Below are 21914 nucleotides of genomic sequence, written 5' to 3'. Positions count from 1 at the left end.
ACTCAAAAGCCTCTTGATGAAAGTGAAAGAGGAGAGTGAAAAGGTTGGCTTGAAGCTCAACATTCAGAAAACAAAGATCATGGCATCTGGTCCCATCACTTCATGGGAAATAGATGGAAAAACAGTGGAAACAGTGTCAGACTTCGTTTTTTTGGGCTCCAAAATCACTGCAGATGCTGATTGCAGCCATGAAATTAAAAGACGCTTGCTCCTTGGAAGGAAAGTTATGACCAACCTTGATAGTATATTAAAAAGCAGAGACATTACTTTGCCAACCAAGGTCCGTCTAGTCAAGGCAATGGTTTTTCCCGTGGTCATGTATGGATGTGAGAGTTGGACTGTGAAGAAGGCTGATCGCCGAAGAATCGATGCTTTTGAACTGTGGTGTTGGAGAAGACTCTTGAGAGTCCCTTATACTGCAAGGAGATCCAACCAGTCCATTCTAGAGGAGATCAATCCTGGATGTTCATTGGAGGGACTGATGCTAAAGCTGAAACTGCAATACTTTGGCCACCTCATGCGACGAGTTGACTCACTGGAAAAGACTCTGATGCTGGGAAAGGTTGGGGGCGGGAGGAGAAGGGGACGACGGAGAATGAGATGGCTGGATGGCATCACCGACTCGATGGACATGAGTTTGAGTGAACTCCGGGAGTTGGTGATGGACAGGGAGGCCTGGCGTGCTGTGATTCATGGGGTCGCGGAGAGTCGGACACGACTGAGCGACTGAACTGAACTGAACTGAACTGTATCTACTCCTGATAAAAGAATATCGAAAGCCATGAAGCAGTAGAACTTGGGTCTCCTAAATCTGTGAGGCTCATTAATAACCATCCCGCCAGCTGCGCTTCATTGCTCTTTAGTTAGCAGCCTTAACCTTCGTTTCTGCTGCATGCGTGTGACTGATTTTTGTCCGGACTCCACTGGTCGGAGGTAACGGACCCTGTAACCCAGCTCTGGAAGCTGCTGGCGGCTCCGTGATCTCCGGCCTCCTGTCCTCGCCTTTCCCTGAGATGCAGGAAGCGCCTGCCTTTCCTTCCGTAGCCAGCCTTTCTGCCGCTGCTCCCGGGCGGGCTCTGTGCTGCCACCTGGTGGCCGCCGCCGCCTCCGGCAGCGCCCGGAGGTCCGCAGCCTGCGGGCGGGCGCCTGGGCGCTAAGCCAGGCTGCAGGACGCCCCCTGGCGCCCTCACCGCGCCGCGGCGCTTCCCTGCTCTGACCTGCGACAGGCTCAGCGACAGTGCGTCTCGCAGCGCCAGTGCTGGCTGCTGCTGCTGCTGCTAAGTCGCTTCAGTCATGTCCGACTCTGTGCGACCCCATAGATGGCAGCCCACCAGGCTCCCGCATCCCTGGTTCTCCAGGCAAGAACACTGGAGTGGGTTGCCATTATCTGACCTTAATTCTTGGGGTAAAATATTGAATGTATTTAACGTAGAGACATCAATCAGTTTAGATGGATTGATTGTAACCTACCGTTTATTTTTCACTGTTGATCTTTTCTAGGTTCATCATGTATAGTTTCTGTTATACATAATTTTTAAATTCTCCACATACTGTAAAGTTAAAGGGTAAAAAAAATCATGCTCAAATTTGAAGATTCTTAGTTTAAAAGTGGGTGAACATCTTCTGGAAATATCTGTAAACAAAGTAGTGGAATTTTTCTTTAATTTGTGCTTGAATTTAGGAGTATTTTGAAGTAATCAGTGAGATGAAGTTTGTTCTGAAACTATATTACTGATTATACTTATATGTAATGATCTGCATATTATTGCAAGGTCATTTCCAAGCAAGTTTTCCTTTTATCCTTTTCCTCTTTCTCTTCCTGTTGTATACATTCTGGGCGTATTCAAGCTGTGTCTGTGCACGTGCATGTGTCTGCCGTGTGTGTGTGCATCTTGTGAGCATCATCGCAGTGTGGTCTTGCTCCTTCCGCTCAGTATTGTGTTGAGCACATTTTCTCCTGTTGTTAAGTAGCTTAGGAGAGCGTGAATTCCTCATTGTGTGTACCATTGCTTCCTTTCTTGCTGCCTATAATTGAGTCACGGTCAATCACATTCATGCAGCTCTTTCTTTCTCTCTTAAACTCTTATCTGTGGAATACATTACCAAGAGAAACAGTCTCAGTGAAAAGGACGTGAATGGTTTTACAGCTCTCAAGATGTTTTTCCACATTTTTGTTCAGAAGAGTTATGCTTTAGAACGCTGTTAAATCCTACCACTCAGGGCTTTCCTCTTGACCCTTGTGCTGGGAGCAGAGGTGGGAGAGACAGGACCCACTCCCTGGGGCTCAGGTGAATGGAGAGGACACGCAAATCCCTGCGTGAAGGGCACACGGGCGGACACCAAGCCCCCTGAGTCTGAGGGAGACCCAGGGTCCCTGGACAGTAGCAGCTTGAAAGGGAGGCAGAGTGTGTGAAAATGCAACTGGAAGTTCGAACAGTTATGCTCACTTTTCTTTCTTGCATTTCACGTTTGTTTATCATTTCCAGAACATCTTTTTTGCCTTACTAGATGACTTAGTTTCTGCCAACTGCGTGACACAGTAGAAGGAGCGCATGGATTGGGACAGACCATTTAATTTTTGTAGCTTCAGCTTCCTCACGTTAAGAGCATGAGTGATGCTTCCTTCTGAGCTTTAAGGGTTATAAAAGGTATATGTTATCTCCAGTCTTATTTCAGAACAGATTTGAAATGGAAGAGCTGGTATGTTAGTAAAGTACTCAGCACAGCATCTGAGTCACCACTGGTTTTCTGATGGCTGTTATCAAGCATGCCGCTTCGGACAGGCCCCTGCCCTCCCATCAACACTGCTGAGTTTTCAGTGCCCTGGTCCCCACCTCCAAGTCAAACCTAGGTCCTAACCTCCAGAGTCGAGCTCATGCTTCCCTCTTTACAGTGAGCGGTAGGTTAGCTCCTTTCCTTCCTTCAGCCCCTGTTTGTTGCCAGGTGCTGTGTCTGGTGCAGGGAATGCGAAGGTACCTCCAAAGATGCCCTTGCCCCTGGGGTCTCACTGTCTCACCAGGGAGCCAGTGCCCATCCTGCGGCCAGCCAGTCTGTGGTCCTCAGCCAACTGCTCACTGGCCTCGTCCGAGGAGCTGTGTGAAGATGCCGTGGCCACTTCAGGTGTTAGGTCAGGGTTCAGGGCACGTGTCGCTGAGTCTCGTGTGCTCATCATCTCACAGTGTCGTGTGTCCGGTCCTAACTCGCACAGTGCGCTCTGTCGGTAACATCTCAGTAAAACTGAAAGAAAAGCAGGATTTCACTCTGCAGGGAGCTGTCCTTGCTCTGTAGGAAGCGCGAGCTGGACAGGGAGTCAGAGAGGGTGGCACTCAGACCAGGAGCAGGACTTGCCTGCAGTAAGGAGGGTGGGGTGGGAAGCCAGGCAACAGGCGTGGGGACAGCGGGGCTCTGCCGCGGCTGCTCTGAAGGGAGTGCAGACGGGGGAACGAAATGCAGGTTATTGAAGCTGGATTGATAGGTGGAGCCAGGTAATAAAGGGTGCTCCCCTTTTTAAGGAGTTTAGACTTCACTGTGTAGGGGATGAAGTTGACTTTATGGGAGCATGAGATGATGGCATCTCAGATTTGGAACCATAACTAGTCCCCAGTCTGTAACATCTTCAGAAGTCATTCCGTGAATTTAAGGTAATATAAAAAAAGTATAGTATTCTTATATTCTTGGGGGGTGTGGAGCCTTTTGTAAACTTGGGAGACATTGCAGTCATAGAGGAGAACATTAAGATTGACAGGTTTTACCAAGTAAATATTCAATATTTAGACCTTCTCTGCAATATAATATTCAGTTCAGTCAGTTTAGTTGCTCAGTCATGTCCGATTCTTTGCAACTCCATGGCCGGCAGCATGCTAGGCCTCCCTGTCCATCACCAACTCCTGGAGTTTGCTCAAACTCATGTCCATTGAGTCAGTGATGCCATCCAACCACCTCATCCTCTGTCGTCCCCTTCTCTCCTGTCTTCAGTCTTTCCCAGCATCAGAGTCTCTTCCGGTGAGTCAGTTCTTCGCATCAGGTGGCCAAAGTATTGGAGCTTCAGCTTCAGCATCAGTCCTTCCAATGAATATTCAGGATTGATTTCCTTTAGGATTGACTGGTTTGATTTCCTTGCTGTCCAAGAGACTCTCAAGAGTCTTCCCCAACACCACAGGTCAAAAGCCTCATTTGGCACTCTGCTTTCTTTACGGTCCAACTCTCACATCCATACATGACTACTGGAAAAACCATAGCTTAGACTAGACCTTTGTCAGCAAAGTCATGTCTCTGCATTTTAATATGCTGTCTAGGTTGGTCATAGCTTTTCTTCCAAGGAGCAAACGTCTTTTAATTTCATGGCTGCAGTCACCATCTGCAGTGATTTTGGAGCCCAAGAAAACAAAGTCCATCACTGTTTCCACTGTTTGTCCATCTGTTTGCCATGAAGTGATGGGACCGGATGCCATGATCTTAGTTTTCTGAATGTTGAGTTTTAAGCCAGCTTTTTCACTCCCCTCTTTCACTTTCTTCAAGAAGCTCTTTAGTTCTTCTTCGCTTTCTGCCATAAGGGTAGAGTCATGTGCATATCTGAGGTTACTGATATTTCTCCCGGCAGTCTTGATTCCAGCTTATTCTTCATCCAGCCCAGCGTTCCTCATGATGTACTCTGCATATAAGTTAAATGAGCAGGGTGACAATATACAACCTTGACATACTCTTCCCAAATTGAAACCAGTCTGTTGTTCCATGTCTGGTTCTAACTTCTGCTTCTGGGTGTGCATTCAGATTTCTCAGGAGGCAGATAAGGTGGTCTGGTATTCCCATCTCTTGAAGAATTTTCCACAGTTTGTTGTGACCCACACAGTCAAAGGCTTTAGCATAGTCAGTGAAGCAGAAGCAGATGCTTTTCTGGAACTCTCTTGGTCTTTCTGTGATGCAACGGATGTTGGCAGTTTGATCTCTGGTTCCTAATATAATATTACATTCCAAATAAATTAGAAGGTCCAAAGATAAGCTGGTAAAAGGTATTTGATGATGAAATGACGCCTAATAAATAATGAGCTCTTACAATCAAGAAATAAAGAAGGAAAGGTGACTGTCTCACCGAGAAATGTAAGCCAGAGATACGAGCCAGCAGTTTTCTGAGGGAAAAATGCAAGTATTTGCTAAACATATGAAAACATGCCCGCCCTCATTCATCAGAGAAATGTGCAGTCTGAACAAGGGAAGGTTTTTAACTTTCACACTGGATAACAGATGATAAAAAGTGCATGATGTCTAATGTTGACCAAAAACGTGGGGAAACAGGCACCTGGCAACACTCTGGGAGGAGATGAAAGCTGCCCCACCCTTCTAGCGAGCAGGTCCATGGTTGTTTGTCAGAACTGCACGTGTGGTCGCCCGTGGGCCCAGCAGCCCCACAGTGACAGTCGTCCCTGGAGAAATACAGGGTGTGTTTACGATGCCAAAGAGCGGGAGGCAGTGTGTCTCCCTGGGTGGGGGGGAGCAGAGTACAGTTTTTGGTGAGAATGCGTTCCAAACCATGGACACTGCTTGGGGAGTAGGAGAGCGACAGGGTGCTTTCAACTTTAGGAACTTCATAGTGTTGGGAAATTTTAAGAACCGCCGCCGCCCCGCTGTGATGTAACATTTCTGTATGAAACTACCCCTTGTGAAAAACAGCAGCAAAGGAAGACTAGCAATCCTATGATGGATGCAGAGGATGGGGAAGAAGCTGCAGCCAGGAAAAGCAGAGGGTTATTTGCTTTGTTCAGGGGTGCGAAGTGGTGGTGTCTGAGCTGGAATGGAGGGGAGCAGACAAGGAGGCTAGACTCGAGGGACAGTTCAGGAGTGGAGTCTGTACACGGCTCCCTGTGGACGAGAGGAGAGAGCTTGCTCAGAGATGACGCTGAAGTCTGCAGTCGTTCTGTTGAGTAACTGATCATGACCTTCTCAAAACCAGGAAAAGCAGGACGAGGAGCCTCTGCTGAGTAGGAGATGCTGAGCGCCATGAATGGAGCTCCTCAGTGAGCATCTGAGTGATAGACTGGTTGGGTTACTAAGCTCACCCCTGGCCTGTGTGTGCCATTTATGCTCTCTTACCAAGGCTTATTGTTCATACCCTTGAGTTCCGCTCCCGTTTGTTAGGCAATGTTAGTAACATTTAACAGTGTAAAAGCAGCCGTCTCTCAGAGTGATTCTAACGGTCGTTCTCGGTCTGTCTCCAGAGCGCTCACCTGGCCATGATCGACACCCTCATGATGGCTTACACCGTGGAGATGGTCAGCGTGGAGAAGGTGGCCGCCTGCGCGCAGCAGTACTCGGCCTTCTTCCAGGCCACAGACCTGCCCTACGACATCGAGGATGCCGTCATGTACTGGATCAACAAGGTGGGTGCTCCCCTGGGTCGCAGCAGTCTCCGAGCCGTGGATGCCGTGCCTTCCCACTCTGCACTGAGAGCCTGTGCTCCCGCAGAGTTACACGTTGACATCGGGACCCCCGGTGTGCTGGTGTTTGGAGGCCCTGAAGGCCTGCCCTCACGTGGGAGCAGGGTTGCTCTCTTCATGAGAGAGACCCCAGAGCGCCCCCTCACCCCTTCTGAGGAAGCGGGGCCAGGCTCGCCAGGCCCAGTCTGCTGGCGCCTTGGACTTCCCAGCCTCCGGAACCCGAGAAATACATTTCTGTTGCTTACAGGCCACCTGCCTCTGGTGTTCTTGTTGTACTCCTGATCAGACTAAGGCAGACTCCATTACTCTTGTTTTAAATCAAAGTGAAAATTAAAGTCATGAAGTCTTACTTAACAGTTCCCATTCCCTTTAGATTAAAAAAAAAAAGAAAACAACGGTTAAAATGGTGGAAAGAGATTTTATGTATTCTGCAATATCTATCATTTCATTTTATGATTAACCTAGTTGATATCAGATTAGTACAAAATTCAGAGCACTCCCGAGTAGGGAGTATACTCTGTGGGTGCTTTGTAAATTTTTTTTGCATCCAGGAATGAAATAAGTTTTTCATATTGCCAGTTAGATGATTTTTAGGTTTGCTTGAGTGACATGTGTAAGTCCATAAATAAATAATGTAGTTAGAAAGGCTTGTGCCACAAAGCTGAGCCTTAGAGAAGGAAAAGGAAGCTGTCAGGTGGCCAACCTGAGTGGGGCTGCCTCTCTTTGGCTTCCAGGCCTCGAGAGGCGCTTGGATGAGGCCTGGCTCTGCCGGTTCTGGGAAGCTGGGACCTGACCTCTGTGCAGACCACAATGAGCTCGTGCCCTCAGTGGAAGCAAGCACATAGACCCTGGTGGGTCTGAAGCAAATTTTCAGCCCTGCCCACACTCACCGGGATCGCTGGGGACTGTCTTCAGAGCTGTTGTCCCCCAAACCATGTATGGAGTAGGTTTTCTTCAAAATAGCAACCAAGGCTCACAGATACCAATAAATTATTAAGGTCCTAGCTTGTGAGTGGAGGATTCTGAGTCAGAGCCAGCCCGTTTCTGCTTCTGCCGTCTCTCAGGAAGAGCGTTTTGCGCAGCTGAGTGAATCGATGCTCTGAGACCTGCATGCAGCAGCCTCACGCACCAAAGCACGTCTGTGTGATGTTGATTCCTTGCGATGCCGCGGGCAGAGTCACAGGCAGAAGAGACCGTCAGTAACTGTTAACTGAGTTTACCGTAAATTAAAAGTCTTCAGTCCTTTTTTTTAAAGCACAGAACTGAATTTCAAGCAACAGAATTTAAAAAATTATTGATTTAGTTTACAATGGTTGATAACGGCATTCATATTTTCTAGATTGCCATTATTAATTTGAGCATTTATTTATTGTTGTCGGAATGACCTTAACATCAGTAACTCAAAACCCAAAATTATCTATTCTCAAGAAATACTTTATGCACTCGACAGATTGTTTCTTAGTCATCTTGAATTATAGGCTGTTTGAACAATCTGATAAGTTAGACCTTCTCCCTGAGAAGTTCCTGTATACAGAAGTTTTTCATGTATTTTATCTGTGACCTGTGACCACACTAAACACCACTCATGATCCAGGGACATGCCTAGGAAATCACAGGTTAAGAATTTAATCCAAACAAAGTGTTTTCTACTGATAATGGAAACATTAATTTTAAGGAAAATAGTTTTCACTTATTAGTCCTAAAAGAGATCGTGAAAATATTTACAGAAAAATTGTTGTCTTATTTCCTAAGCAGAAGGAGAAGAGGGCAGCAGAGGGTGAGATGGTTGGATGGTATCATCAACTCAGTGGACTTGAGTTTGAGCAAACTCCAGGAGATAGTGAAGGCCAGGGAAGGCTGGTATGTGCAGTCCATGGGGTCACAAAGAGTCAGGCATGACTGAGTGACGGAACCACAGCAAGCATCAAAGCTGGAGTTGTCAAGCACCTTTTCGCCTAGCACTCCAGCTAGCTCCTGACGTGTAGTAGGCACTCAGCAAGTACTGGGTAAAGTAACGACTTAATTTTAGGATTTCAAACAAAACAGCTGTAAGTACTGTAAGATACTTTTTTCTGGTTGGGAAAATGGGGTTCTGTTTATTTGAGTGGCACTGGTGTTTGACATCAGAGACCTGAACACACAGGCATTTTAAGGTACGTGTTATTTTATTGTTACATTTGACTATAAATTAAAATTAATGTTGTTATATTTTCAGGTAAATGAACATTTGAAGGATATAATGGAACAAGAACAGAAATTGAAAGACCATCACGCAGTGGAAACTCCAGGAGGTCAAAAGGTACATACCTGTTCCTAAGGGAAACAGAGCGCCTTTCTGAGAGCCTGTGTTCACAGGTGTGTGCTGTTTGGGGAAATGTTCATAGTTGTGTGCATCAGATTACATTTGGTGATCTTAACTGTGCCCTAGGGAGCCTTGCCATAAATGCCAGGTAAGTAGAAGTGCAAAATGGAGGTTAACTGGATGATGGTGTTTAGGAAGGATTGTTAATGATTAGAGCTCAATTTCTGAGGTTCTTTTGGCAAAAATAATGGTTCTGCCTTTGTTTGGTAGAGTTATGAAACAAGAAAACAGCTTCCAATGTATCAACCTTATAATGACTTGTAATAAGGCCAGCCTCTAAAATTATTCCAGGAATTGTAAGCTGTAACATGGTCATTCTGTGAAGGAAGAAGAAACGCTGACGTAGATTTATTCTTTAAACGTTCTTGAATGGGCTTTTAGAGGTTTTTTCTCTGGAGACTTGTGTGCTTGTTGTATGCTGAAACCTAAAGTGTGTTTCCTGCAATATAGCATATCTTACACTTTCTAGAATGCATTATAGGGAGAGCCCTTGAAACTTACTATGCAGCGTTTTTTCAGTTGAGGCACAAGAAGTTCTGTTATTCAGAGACTCTATTTTCCATTTGGGTTATTTTGAGTATCTTCATTATTATGCAGCACTTCTCTTCATTTTGGACAAAGGGCTGCTGGCCACTGATGCTCTGTAAGTGGAGGGGAAGGGAGAGCTGGTTTGTGTGTAACCAGCCTTGCTAGGGAGGTTCTGCCGAAGACCAGCACCTTTGCCTGAATTTGGTGTTGGGGTCACCCTGGCCCGCTCTCTCCCTCTTGCTCCCGCAGCAGACCTTTCCCCAGCGGAGGTGGGTCCACCCGCTGCCTTCCCCAGCCCAGCCCCCACCGGGTCCCCAGCCCTTTCCCTTATTGCCCCCTCTCTCTCTCCTTCCGTCAGGAGTAGAAACCCTGGCCTTGGAGATGGATCTACTCCTATCTGCTGTTTTGCTCCTGGCTCTGATCGGAAATCAGGTTCAGCACCATCCTGAGTCACAGGGCTTCCGCGGAGACCTTGTTTGTCACATACAGTGGCTCGGTTTGCAGTGCTGCACACACCCTGTGAGCTCCATGGATTTTATATGGTCACAGAGGATCCAGTAAACGTTGCTTCTATGGGAAAAATTGCTGTCTGTGTTCCAGTCAGCTGTGGATGGAGTTGTTGTTCGGTCGCTAAGTCATGTCTTACTCTGTGACCCCATGAACTGCAGCACGCCGAGCTTTCCTGTCCTTCACTAACCTTTAAGAAAGACAAACTGTATGGAATCCATACACAACTGGATCACCACTCTGACTTCATGGCACTTGGTCCCATGGATTTGCACATACACACTTTGCAACCAGGATTTGTTGAGCGCGTGAACGAATAAACTGGTGCAATTCACTTAAATATTTGGCTTAGTGCACATTTTCATTTAGCACGAACATAGCATTTGTGCCTTCGTTTTCTTTTCTTTCCTTTTATTTTTTATGTTTTTTATTGAAGTATAGTTGATTTAAGTGTTGTGTTCAATTCTGCTGCGCAGCAAAGTGACTCGGTCACACACACGTAGATGCTTTTCTGTTATTTTCCATTATGGTTTATCACGGGATCTTGAATATTCAGCCCCCTGTGCTGTGCAGGAGGACCTTGTTCCTCCCCATCCTACGCGTGATAGTCTGCATCTGCTAACCCCAGACCCCTAGTCCACCCCTCTGCCCCCCATCCCCTTGGCAACAGGTCAGTTCTCTGTGTCTGTGAGTCCGTTTCTTTTCTGCTTTATAGATTGCTTTGTGCCATGTGTTAGGTTCAATACCTTCATTTTCAAATGAATTTTATCTGTGTTCTCGTTGATAAGATGTGTGGGAAGCTGTTCACTTCACGCTTCTTACTGCACAGTACAGGTGTCATGAAGAAACGCGCAGACGAGCGCAGACGAGCTTAGGGGGTCTTGCTCTCTTACCTGTCGGTGGGAGTTTCATCATTTGAACTGCATGGCTAGAAATAGAATCACTTTATTCTTGATTTTCATTCTTGGAAAGCACATTCTTCACCCTTTTCTCCTTTTAGGGAAGAGAGGCCGAGTGGTCTGCTCTTTCTCCTGCTGTACTGTTGGTAAGAGGCCGCCGTGCCCTTTGCCCCCTCAGCTTGTGCTCTCTAGGCAAAAGCCCAGCTGCCCAACCCTGGGCTCTGTCACTTCCCGCCTGTGGACAGAGCCTGGGGTGCTGGATGGGGACTGTCTGACCTCTTGTCCTGTCCAGCGATTCTCCGCTCAGATGTTCAATAGAGTTCATTTTATGGAGCTTCTTTCTGCATCTATCTTCTGGGTGAAATACACACTCTGTTGAGGGATACTTGCACTGTATGTTATTAGTGTTGGACCAGAATTAAAATTCCAAAGCTATTTCAGTGGATTATTAGACCATCGTCTGACCATCTATTTCTGATTGTTGGACTGGGTGTTGCTTTAAGAGGGAGGTGTTTTAAATACTGTCCTAGGAAAATATTTTGATTAAACAGGTTATTGATGTTATTTTCTTTATTTTCTTTCAAGTTTCTCTTTTGGCTTCTGCTACTCCTGTTGATTCTAAAGTGTGAATTTCAGATAATTTTCTGGTATAAGTTGCATCAGCATCCCTACTTTAACAATCTCTAAGGGTTAAGACCAGCGACGTGAAGTCCAGTGTTCATTCTCTTAAGGAGCTTGTCCCGAGTGCTGTGGGAAGTGGGCCCTGGTCCTGGGCAGGAGAGTTCTGCCACTGCCCTTCCCAGGGCCCTTTACTACCCTGGGCCTTATCTCCTGTGTCCGCAAAAACTGAAAGTTTGGATGAGTGGCTCCTAAATTCTGTTACTAAAGTGATGCTCAATTTACATGTAGTCAATGTAAGGGACTCAAAAGGTTAATGAAAATAGTAAGTAGTTGGCTATCATAAACTTTCACATGTATGTATATATTTAAACATTTAAAAAATTCAGAGATGGTACCATGACTATTTTTTCTCCAAGGAATATTTTATAAAGATGATTTGGTCTGAAGTAACTTACATATGATAGGTAACTTATATATGATAAGTAACTTATATATGATATGATTAGATAACCTAATACCATGAGTTTAATCTTTGTCTAAGAGGAATGTGAAAATCAGATTTAACAGCTTTGTAAATCAGTCTTGTGCATTTGGACACAAGACGCTACAAAGATTTGGATTGGTGTGGACTTAATATAACTTGTTAAGGACGTTTACTTTGAAATATTGCAGACTTAGAAACAGTTGCAAGCTTAGTCTGCAGAGCCCTGTGCGCCCTGCTGGGAACACGTGGGAACATTTGGTAGCATCTCCTGTGCTGGCCCGCACCCTTGTGTTCCATGTTGCACACACAGACATGTACGTGTGTACATTTGTCTGAAACGTTTGAAATAGGGTTGCATGCATCATGGCCCTCCCCCCCTCATATTTTGGTGTGTGTTTCCTAGGAGCAAAGCTCTTCACTTACACAGCCACAGGACAGGTAACTTAGTGTCCGTGCTGTGGATCAGACCCACAGCCTGTGTGTCAGTTTTGTCAGTCATCCCGATTATATTGACACTTTATGATTTTTCTAGACTGTGATCTAGTCTGAGATCATATAATGGATTTAATTGTGTATCTTTCTCATCGTTTTGAATCTGGAACAGTCCCTTGGCTTTTCTTTTTTGTGACCCTGACATTTTTGAAGAATACAGGGCATTTTCATAGAATATCCTTCAATTTGGTATTTTTATTGGCATTTCCTTGCAGTTAGATTAAGCTGTGCTTTTTAAGACTGAAATAAGATGTAAGGTGTATCCTTCTCACAAGATTGTATGCAGAGGCACTTGATAGCCATTTGCCCCTATTAGAAGAAAATAATTTTGATCAGTTGGTTAAGATATTGTTTGGTTTTTTGACTGCGTGGTTCTTGTTTTTCCTTTTGTAGTAATTTGAGAGGAGACGCTTGGAGACTGTAAATGCCCTGCTCCTCTCCGGCATTTCCCTGCATCCCAGATTTAGCGTTTATAGGTGAAACCTACTTCAGTTACTTTTACTGTGGTGGCTACAAGATGGCAATTCTCTAGCTCCGTCATTTCTTCCATGTTTGTTAGGTAGGATTATACTGTAAGCAAATCTGAGCTCATCTGTTTATCAGTCTATCATCTCCTTATTATCTGTATGAATTGATAGATTCTTATTTTAAATGCATATATTTCTGTCCATAGTTATGCACTTATTCATTTGTTCATTCCCAGTTTTATTAAGATCTAATTGACACAAAACATGGTATAAGGTTAAGGTGTACAGTATCATGGTCTGACTTACACACATCATGAAAGGATCGCAATAGGCTTAGAGAGCCTCCATCACCTCGTAGATACAGCACTGAAGAAATAGAGAAACGTTTTCCCTTGTGGTGAGAACTCTCAGGATTCACCTTGTCAGTTTCCATGTGTGCCCTGAGTGTTAATTACCATGCTGTACGTTTCATCCCTACTACTTACTGTCTTACAACTAACTGGAAGTTTGTACCTTTTGACAACCCTCATCTAATTTAGTGTGTATTTATTTTTGAGATAAACTTTATTGTGGAATAATTTTAGTTTACAGAGCAATCCCAAAGATAGTACAACTTTGTCCAGTTTCCCCCAATGTTAACATCTTATTATTGTAATCATGGCCCTTTTGTCAACAACAGGAAAGTAACATTGGTGAATTATTAATATTGATTAAACCACAGACTTTCTTTAGATTCCACCGGTTTGTGTTCTGCCCAGGTGTTCTATCCACCAGTCCCGAATTGGGGTTTGTCTCCTGTGTCTCGTGATGAGATTTGGTGTGTGGGCTTTCAGAAAAGAACGTCACAGAGGTGGTTTCACACCTCATCTCTTCACATCGGGGAGCACGGGACGTGAACACGTCTCGTCACTGATGGTGTCCACGTGGTCACTTGGTCCATTAAAGTCACGTCCCTCCTTGTAAAGTTTCCATTGCCCCCATCAGCACTGTTTTCTTTGAAAGTCCAGCCCATGCTGCAGGAGAGAGGTTAGCTCCCTCCCTGAAGGGTCGAGCCCCTGTATCATTTGGAACTTTCCGCCAAGGGAGCCTGTGTCCTGTCCACTTCCTTATAGCCTTCAGTTGTTTGTAGCAATCTGGACTCGTGTGTGTGTGTGTGTGTGTGTACTGCGGTTACAGCCAGTCTGTGGTGTTCACTTGTTGCTCAGTGAGAGAGTGTGTGTGTGTGTGTGTGTGTGTACTGCGGTTACAGCCAGTCTGTGGTGTTCACTTGTTGCTCAGTGAGAGAGTGTGTGTGTGTGTGTGTGTGTACTGCGGTTACAGCCAGTCTGTGGTGTTCACTTGTTGCTCAGTGAGAGAGAGTGTGTGTGTGTGTGTGTGTGCTGGGGTTACAGCCAGTCTGTGGTGTTAACTTGTTGCTCAGTGAGTGTGTGTGTGTGTGTGTGTGTGTGTACGTGTACTGGGGTTACAGCCAGTCAGTGGTGTTAACTTGTTGCTCATATTTCCCAGCTCCAGTCATTGGGAGCTGTGTCAGAGTTTTCTGAATTAGTAAAAAGTTCAAGTACTGAATATTTTACAGGAAATACAGACTAACTCCTTTGCTCATCACTTGTTTTGAATAATCCCTAGTAATTTCTATGTAATGGATTCTTCTAGTATCAAAAACAGGAAGACTCCCATTTTGACATTGCTGTTCGTCACTGGCAACCTAGACACGTTCCCAGGGCCTCCTGCCCTGCTTGTGTGCTTTTCACGACTCTTACAGATGCAGCTGCCAGAGACTTGGGTTAAAAGAGAGGTTAAAATACATGTGACAGAACTGTTAAGGTTACTCTTCCTGATGCAGCAAGAAAACTTTATTGGAAATGTTCTCTCTTTGTGGGAAGCTGGTATTTTTCTGATTCTGGAGATGACTTTTTCAGATTTTTTAAGTTCTTAAATATATATTATTTATGTTATTTTTCCAAACAGTCTTATTTTTACTGTTAATTTCTGTAAGAAAAACTTTCTGCATAAAAGTTTAGTACAAATTTTAAGTCAGACCCCATTTAATTTGGTTCATTTTAACAAAATATTTATTTAGGGCTGCCCTCCCCCAAAAAACCACAACGGTGCTAGGAAATATAAACAATCACAAATTATTCAATTATCTGAAATTGTGAGTTTATTAAATTAATCTTCTTGAAGACATAAAATTATATTCTTTGAGACACCCCTGGATAGTAAAAATAATACATTTATATTCTTTGTGTTAGTAGCTACTTGCTTTAGAGACTCTATAAAAATGTTAATTGATAGGAATTGCCACCTGTTTTTCTTTCCTATTAATTGAAAGAAATTCTTTATATCATTAAGGGAAATTATCATCATGTTCAATTCTGCATTCCTGTTCGCTCTTATTCATACATTTATGGAACAGTCTTCTTTTCCTTTTGGGACAAAGACTTGGCTTCCTAATGTCTGAGAATTTCAGTGGTTGCAAGTCCAGCCCCAGAATCTTTGTACTCCCTCTTGTGTTATGTATTTTATTTTTTAATATGATGTGTGACTCCAGAGCTGTGAAATAAAATTCTTTGCTGCCAAAGTATGCATCAGGCCCAGGGTACCCTAAAAACGCATATCCATGTTGGGAGAGGAGTAGGGGAGAAGGTGGTGGTCTTTATCATGAGGAGACTCTTTGTTTTAAGCTGAATTTTCAAGTATTAACAGTTTAAAAGTGTTCTGAGAACTGTAAACTTGGAGCTCCACTAACAGAAGCTTTACTATAACTTGTTAATTTTAAAAAATGCTGATGCACTTTCCTTTTCACTTTCCCTTTTCTCCTGCTGCCTCCTCTGAAGTCTCCTTCCAAATGGTTTTGGAAACTGGTTCCTGTAAGTCTGCCCAGCTTCTTCAGCTCGCTCCCCAAAGATGTGATTGTAGAGTGTCATTGCACTGTTTCCGTTGTGCTGATACCGTCATTTCATGTGGAGATTGGATTCTGCGGCCTTTGATCATAGTGCAGAATAGAAAGACCTAAAAAAATCTAGCCAGAATTTGGATTAGAAGCTTTAAAGGTAATTTAAAGTGTAAACCAGTCTGTCACTGCTTGCAGACTACAAGTAACTAGGTAAGAAGAAAGGGTGTGTATAGATTTGTACTGGTTTTAATAATGTCAGTAAAAATGAGTATGAATTGCACATGTAAATCATCTGTATTATCAAGTCATCTTTTTGAAAGAATCATTTCCTTTTGGCCTGACCTATAGAGGATAGATTTTGTGTATTAAAAAAAAAGTGACAGATTCTGTGTCCCTCTCATTACTGAATCTAAACTGTTAACAGATTCAGTTCTGGTTTAACTACAAGAGTTGATCTTTCAGGGTGAACTCTGGCGGTTCGACCACATAAGTATTTTTCACACTCAGAAACAGGCATGTAACTTAGAAATCCACCACAATGTTGAAAGATCAAAAATACATCCCTCTTAAATGCCAGATGTCTCAGTTTGTAGAAAGAGCAGTACGTTTGTAAAGCACCGAGCACATTCCAGAAGTTCTGGGAGACCCACACGACTTCAAGATTAAAAGTTGGTTTCCCTGGTAGGCCTTCTAGGATGTAATCTTCAGGAAGATGTTGCGGCCGGCCACTTGCAAACCGTGGATTGCCTGGTTCAGACCACAGGCCTCGTGGCCGCAGCCTTGGGGAACTGTGTGCGCATGCGCTTGTGCTGCCGTGCCCCTCGGCAGAGCACAGCACACAGCTCAGTCCTTTGTTCTGCGACCCTGGGCGCTTGGCTCAGTCCACTTCCGGCCATGGGCCCTGGAGGTCCGGGAAGTCTGGCACGGAGCCAGCCACTGTAGAGCCTTTCCAGAGATTGTGTTCTGTTTCTCACTGGCCCAAGGAAGTGGGGTGGGGGGTCTGGAAGCCAGAGGGGCAGGGGAAGGCTGGCGAGGCCCCAGCTGCCACTCCCCCTCACTCCTGCTTGTCGTGCTTGAGTTCTACACTGTCCACCAGCAGCAAACTGAGGGTGTTTACCAACGATTACATGAGCACAAAATCCACTGAAGGATTTCTGCAGTGCACGGATGTGGTTTCCTCTGAACATAGGTGCGCTCTACCGACAGATTCTAGTCCCTACTGATACATAAGAACAGTCTCCTCTGAAATTCTTCACAAGGGAAAATGTTCCATGAATCTTGTTCTTGAGTAGCCAGTGAGGGGGATATAGGAATAAATATTTCCCCTTGAATGTGTATGCTTTTCTGGGGAAAGTCATTTAAAGGAAATCTGACTTCACCACCAAATAGTAAATCTCTTTCAGTAAGTTATTTTTCTATTTTTATTCTCACCAGAGTATTATATTTCATAATTATACTTTAATTATGAAATAGAGATGATCAGTTTAGATACAGAAAAATTAGTTTTGATTTCTTAAAAAAAAACCCTATATTTAAATATCAGTAACCACTGTAATTATAAATTTTGCTAATGAAATAGTTCACTGTGCATTTTCATTAAGTCTTCAGCCTGATTTTTCTTGGCTTGAGGAGAGCTACTAGCCAAAGTCAGCTGACCTCTGGTGGCCGCCCACTGTGTGCCCGTGTGTGCATCGCATTGGACGTTCATCATCTTTCTTAGTCCTCCATGTCCTGTGAAGTAGGCACTGTGGTTATCCCGGTTCACAGATACGGAACCGAGAGATGAGCCTTCAGGTAACTTGTCCAAGATCCCAGAGCTGAGAAGTGACAGGAGCAGGGTTTGAGCCCAGGTAAACTCTCAGTTTTACAGCAGGTCTCATTTTTAGGGAGCTGTCTTACAGATTTGTATCAGTCGCACTAGCCAGTCTTTAAAAAACAGGAGCTTCTTCTTTTCTGAGGTGAAGCAGAAGCCCTTGCACTCGCTCTGTTTTGGGCTGGTGAAAGCTCACTCAGGAGGGTTTTCTCCGAGTGGTTACACTCTATTGCATCATCTCAGCACTCAGATGAGAAGCCAGGATTTCTTTGTGGTCTGATTCCAGTCTCTCAGAGTGACAGTTCTTATCGCAGGGTCTCCTTTAGGAGTAGTTTCACATTCCTCCGGCTGTCGCTTGACCCCATGACTCCTCAGTCTTTAAGCTCCAGTCTTAATCTTTTTATACAAGAGCGTGCAGTCTAAGTTAAGTCTAATGTTAAAGCAAATTTTATCATCTGCAGAGCCACAGAACTGATAATTTGGACATTTCAAATGTCCAGAATCCATTCTGTGCTGCTTTTATATTTAAACTCTCAGGCTGAGTGAGTTCCATAACTGAGCCTTGTGGTGTTCTGTTCAGCACTCAGCCTCAGCACCGCGGTGCTGCTGGCAGAGACAGGGCTGGTCGTGCCGCTCGGGAGAGGAGGGTGTGGCTGTGCAGCTGTCTCTCCTGACTCACACTGTATCACTGACACACGGGGCCTGCGGCCCTGCAGCTTTCCTGTGCATTGAAGTGCTTGTTTTTGTCTCTTTGTTATATTGTAGGCTCGTTATAGGAAGGAGCAAACCTTGCTCAAGCAACTGCCTTGCATTCCATTGGTAGAAAATCTATTGAAAGACGGCTCGGATGGCTGTGCATTAGCTGCCCTTATTCATTTTTACTGTCCTGGTGTCGTCAGGTTAGAGGGTAAGTGTTCCATTGAAATATTTCTCAACTGTGGATAGACGTAACAGATATTTAAGATGGTACTATCTAATAAGTAGTGAAGGCTTTTTTTTTTTTTTAAAGAAAAACATTTATATGTCATTCTAGGAGGGCAGTTAGTTGCGTGAAGGAGTGCTTGGTTTCTCAGTCTTTCTGTGTAGTAAGCACTATAGTTATGGGGTGTGTGTGTGTGTGCGCCTGCTCTACATTTATAGGCGTGTGTGTGTGTGCGCACGCGCATGTGCTACATTTATAGGCATGTCTGTGTGTGTGATGACCAGACTCTACATAGTTGTGTGCTGGTATTAAGTTCCTAATTATAAAGTGAGTACAAAGTGTGTATTATCAAGATTAATCCTTGTTCTTTTCTTACTTGAAGACATTTGCTTGAAGGAAACCATGTCTTTGGCTGATAGCCTCTATAACCTGCAGCTGATCCAAGAGTTTTGCCAAGAACATTTGAACCAGTGTTGCCATTTCACCCTGGAAGACATGCTGTACGCAGCCTCCTCCATCAAGGTACTCCTCGGCCCCTTCGCTTTGAGGTTGTTGGAAAAAACACACATCCAGGAACAACAGTCTAGCCGTGTTAAGCATACAAAGTTAACTGTAATTTTAGTCAAAACAGTTTTGTTAGATTTTTCTGCTTATTTTTTGTTTTAATGTACACTGTTAGCTACAGGTGTCTTTTGCAATACAAAGCATTAATCTGTGGTCCTGCAGTTGTTAGCCCAGTGGAGAAGGAGCCGGCAATTCTGGGCCTCAGCAGGGCTGCGGGCTCCGGGGAGAAAGGGTCTTCCAGCCCCAGAGCTTGAGGCACAGCCTCAGGAGAGAAAGGGGGAAGGAAATACCAAGGTTGTCTGGAAATGAACCTTTTAAGAAGTAACTCCTAGCAATATCCTGGTTGCCCAGTGGTTAGGACTCTGCGCTTCCACTGCTGGGGATGTGGGTTAGACCCCTGTTCAGGGAGCTAGGATCCTGTGTGCTGCACAGTGCAGCCAATATATATATATAAAATTTTTAGTAGATAAATAAAAGTACTTGCTTTTATCAGCCATACGCGTGGTCCCTTGCTTCAGGACAATATCACAGGGCCTTTTAGCTTCGCGCCGTTGCTTAGTGCCCTTCTTCCAAGAGCTGTTTATTGAGCACCTCGCACTGTTCCGGGTGGTTTGAGAGAATCAGCACATGATCAGAGGTCTGTGTCCTTTCAGAGCTTACTTTGTAGTGAAGACAGACGCGTGTCTCAGGCGTGATGGCTTCTGAGCTGCAGGTTCCAGAGCTCTGTGGTGGGAGTGATGCCTTGCTGTTCCTGGCAGCTGCAGCATTCCTTCCCACCTCCTGTGCCTTTGCCTGAAGTTTGCCACTTCTGTGTAACATCAGAGAGGAACAGCTTTGTGTTAGGCTTGACGCCTGGCTGGCTTGGCAGTGCCCACCTCCCTAAAGGCTGCCGTGGGCCTCCCGGAGTGACACTGCTGCCCATGTACTTGCACTCCTTGCTCTCTGCCGTCATTATCCTGTGCCCCTTTCTCCTTTACACACAAGGCAGGAGCGACAGCCAGCCGTGCAGCTGTTTCCAGAACAAACCGCTGCCCATTGACCAGAATAGTACCCACTCCCTGCTGTCTGACACATCGGAACAAAGACCTTGATTGATTTTGAATGGTTACACCATTTTTACCAACATGGAAGTTGGGAGATATTTTCATATTTATCTTGTTAATACCTTTTCTGATTCTTACCTATTAAAAATTTTAAATGCCACTACTATAATCTCAGGGGGAAAAAATCATCTCATTAAATACATTGAACTGTAAGAGTACATTTGCTTAAGTCATATACCTTGGACTTCCCATAAATAAAATGTAACCCTGATGTTTAGATCAACTTACTCTGGGCATGATCCAGATGTAAAGGTATTTTCTTAAATGAGGCATTTTAAAAATAGATAATTATCTGCAGCTAAGACTGTCACTTTATCTGTTTTGGTCCTCTGCTAAATTATTAGAACCACAGTTTTGTCTTCAAATGAGTATTTTAAGACTCTGCGTCCTCGAGAAGTTACTTGGTCCGTGGTGCTGGGCATCCCATCATGTGTTGACTTGAGCAATGAGTATTTGTGGGGACATGGGGAATGAGCCCTTTTTTCCCTCCACGCTGGATATGTACACTGGTGTGCCTGTTTTAGAGGGCACTTTGGTGGCATCTAACCAGACTGAAAGTGCACGGAAGGCCGCATTAGTGTTGCTCCTGGTGGGGAGCAGTGCATCTTAGGAGGGACGTGATGGAAGTGTCTTGTGATGTGGCTGAGCTGTTTGAGCGAAGGAGGCAGAAAGCTCGCAAGAGTTACGAAGAGAAGCACCGGGTATAGCACACATTGTATATAACGTGATGTAATTTATATCTGTGTTTAAAACGCTTTTTATATCTGTATGCACATCTGCACATATATAGAGATATGCAGGAAAAAGTCTGCAGAGAGAGAAACATGAAACTGTTAGCTGTGGTTTCTTCTGACTGTGGTGTTAGGATGTGGACAAGAGGAGTTTGTGCACTTTTACTTTTTAGTCTGTATATTTATATTCTTTGATGTTGTTTATGTTGTTCAAGAATGTTAATGTATAGCTGCATGACTTTCTTAACTAAAAGAAGAGGTTTTAAATGAATTAATTTGGTATCATTCCTCGAATATGGTGACAGATTTATTGCTGTTTAATCTTTGCAGATTCAGAAAGGAATTCTCTTCATAAACTTCAGTTACTAGGGAAATCATTTCTTACTGTGCTGGCACCTTGTAGCCAAACACAGTACAGTTATCTTACTAGGACAGTTATCTGACCAGGGTGCCTAAAATAAAATTTTTGCAGCTTTATTGAGGTATAATTGACACGTTGTTGTTGTTTAGTCACCCAGTCATGTCTGATTCTCGTGACCTCATGGACAGTAGCCCCCCAGGACCCCCATCTATGGGATCGCCTAGGCAAAAATGTTGGAGTGGGTTGCCGTTTCCTTCTCCAGGGGATCTTTTCAATCCAGGGATTGAATCCATGTCCCCTGCATTGGCAGGTTTATTCGTCACCACTGAGACCCCAGGGAAGGCATGATTGTTGACGTCTACGGTGTTCAGTGTGGTGACTGGATACACGCATACTGCAGAGTGATTGCTACCATAGGCGGCTGACACCCTCATCACATCACATAATGACCATTTCCCTGTTGTGAGCATTGAAGGTCCGCTTTCAGCAACGTTCAGCTCTGTGATGCAGTGTCATTAACCACACTCATTAGACCCCCAGGACGCATTCGCTTTATGGTCGGGGGCTGGCACAGTGGAGCAGATGCCCCCCAGTCCCTGGTGCCCCCACTCTGCTCTCTGGTGGCTCGTTGGATTCCACGTGCAAGTGACGCCGCACAGTGTGTCTCTGCCTGGCTTCCCTCGCTCACTGCGGTGCCCTCGGGAGCCCTCTGTGTTTCTGCAAATGGCAGGGT

General features: G+C 44.6%; 1 protein-coding gene across 2 annotated transcripts in view; it reads left to right on the top strand.

The window, feature by feature from the left end:
* Positions 1-21914, top strand: part of CAMSAP2 (calmodulin regulated spectrin associated protein family member 2) — a 94755-nt gene that overhangs the window by 50244 nt on the left and 22597 nt on the right. For both annotated transcript variants that reach the window (XM_055418947.2, XM_055418948.2), the window contains 4 exons: positions 6213-6374; positions 8647-8730; positions 18266-18407; positions 18805-18944. In XM_055418947.2, coding sequence (XP_055274922.2) covers positions 6213-6374; positions 8647-8730; positions 18266-18407; positions 18805-18944 — 528 coding nt within the window. The remainder of the gene's footprint in view (positions 1-6212; positions 6375-8646; positions 8731-18265; positions 18408-18804; positions 18945-21914) is intronic.

The sequence above is a fragment of the Moschus berezovskii genome, chromosome 17, assembly GCF_049115385.1.
Source record: "Moschus berezovskii isolate FMDL1 chromosome 17, NW_MosBer_1.0, whole genome shotgun sequence".
In the NCBI taxonomy this organism is placed as follows: Eukaryota; Metazoa; Chordata; class Mammalia; order Artiodactyla; family Moschidae; genus Moschus; species Moschus berezovskii.
Note: the sequence above shows the minus strand (reverse complement) of the source record. Positions and strands in the feature narration are given on the sequence as shown.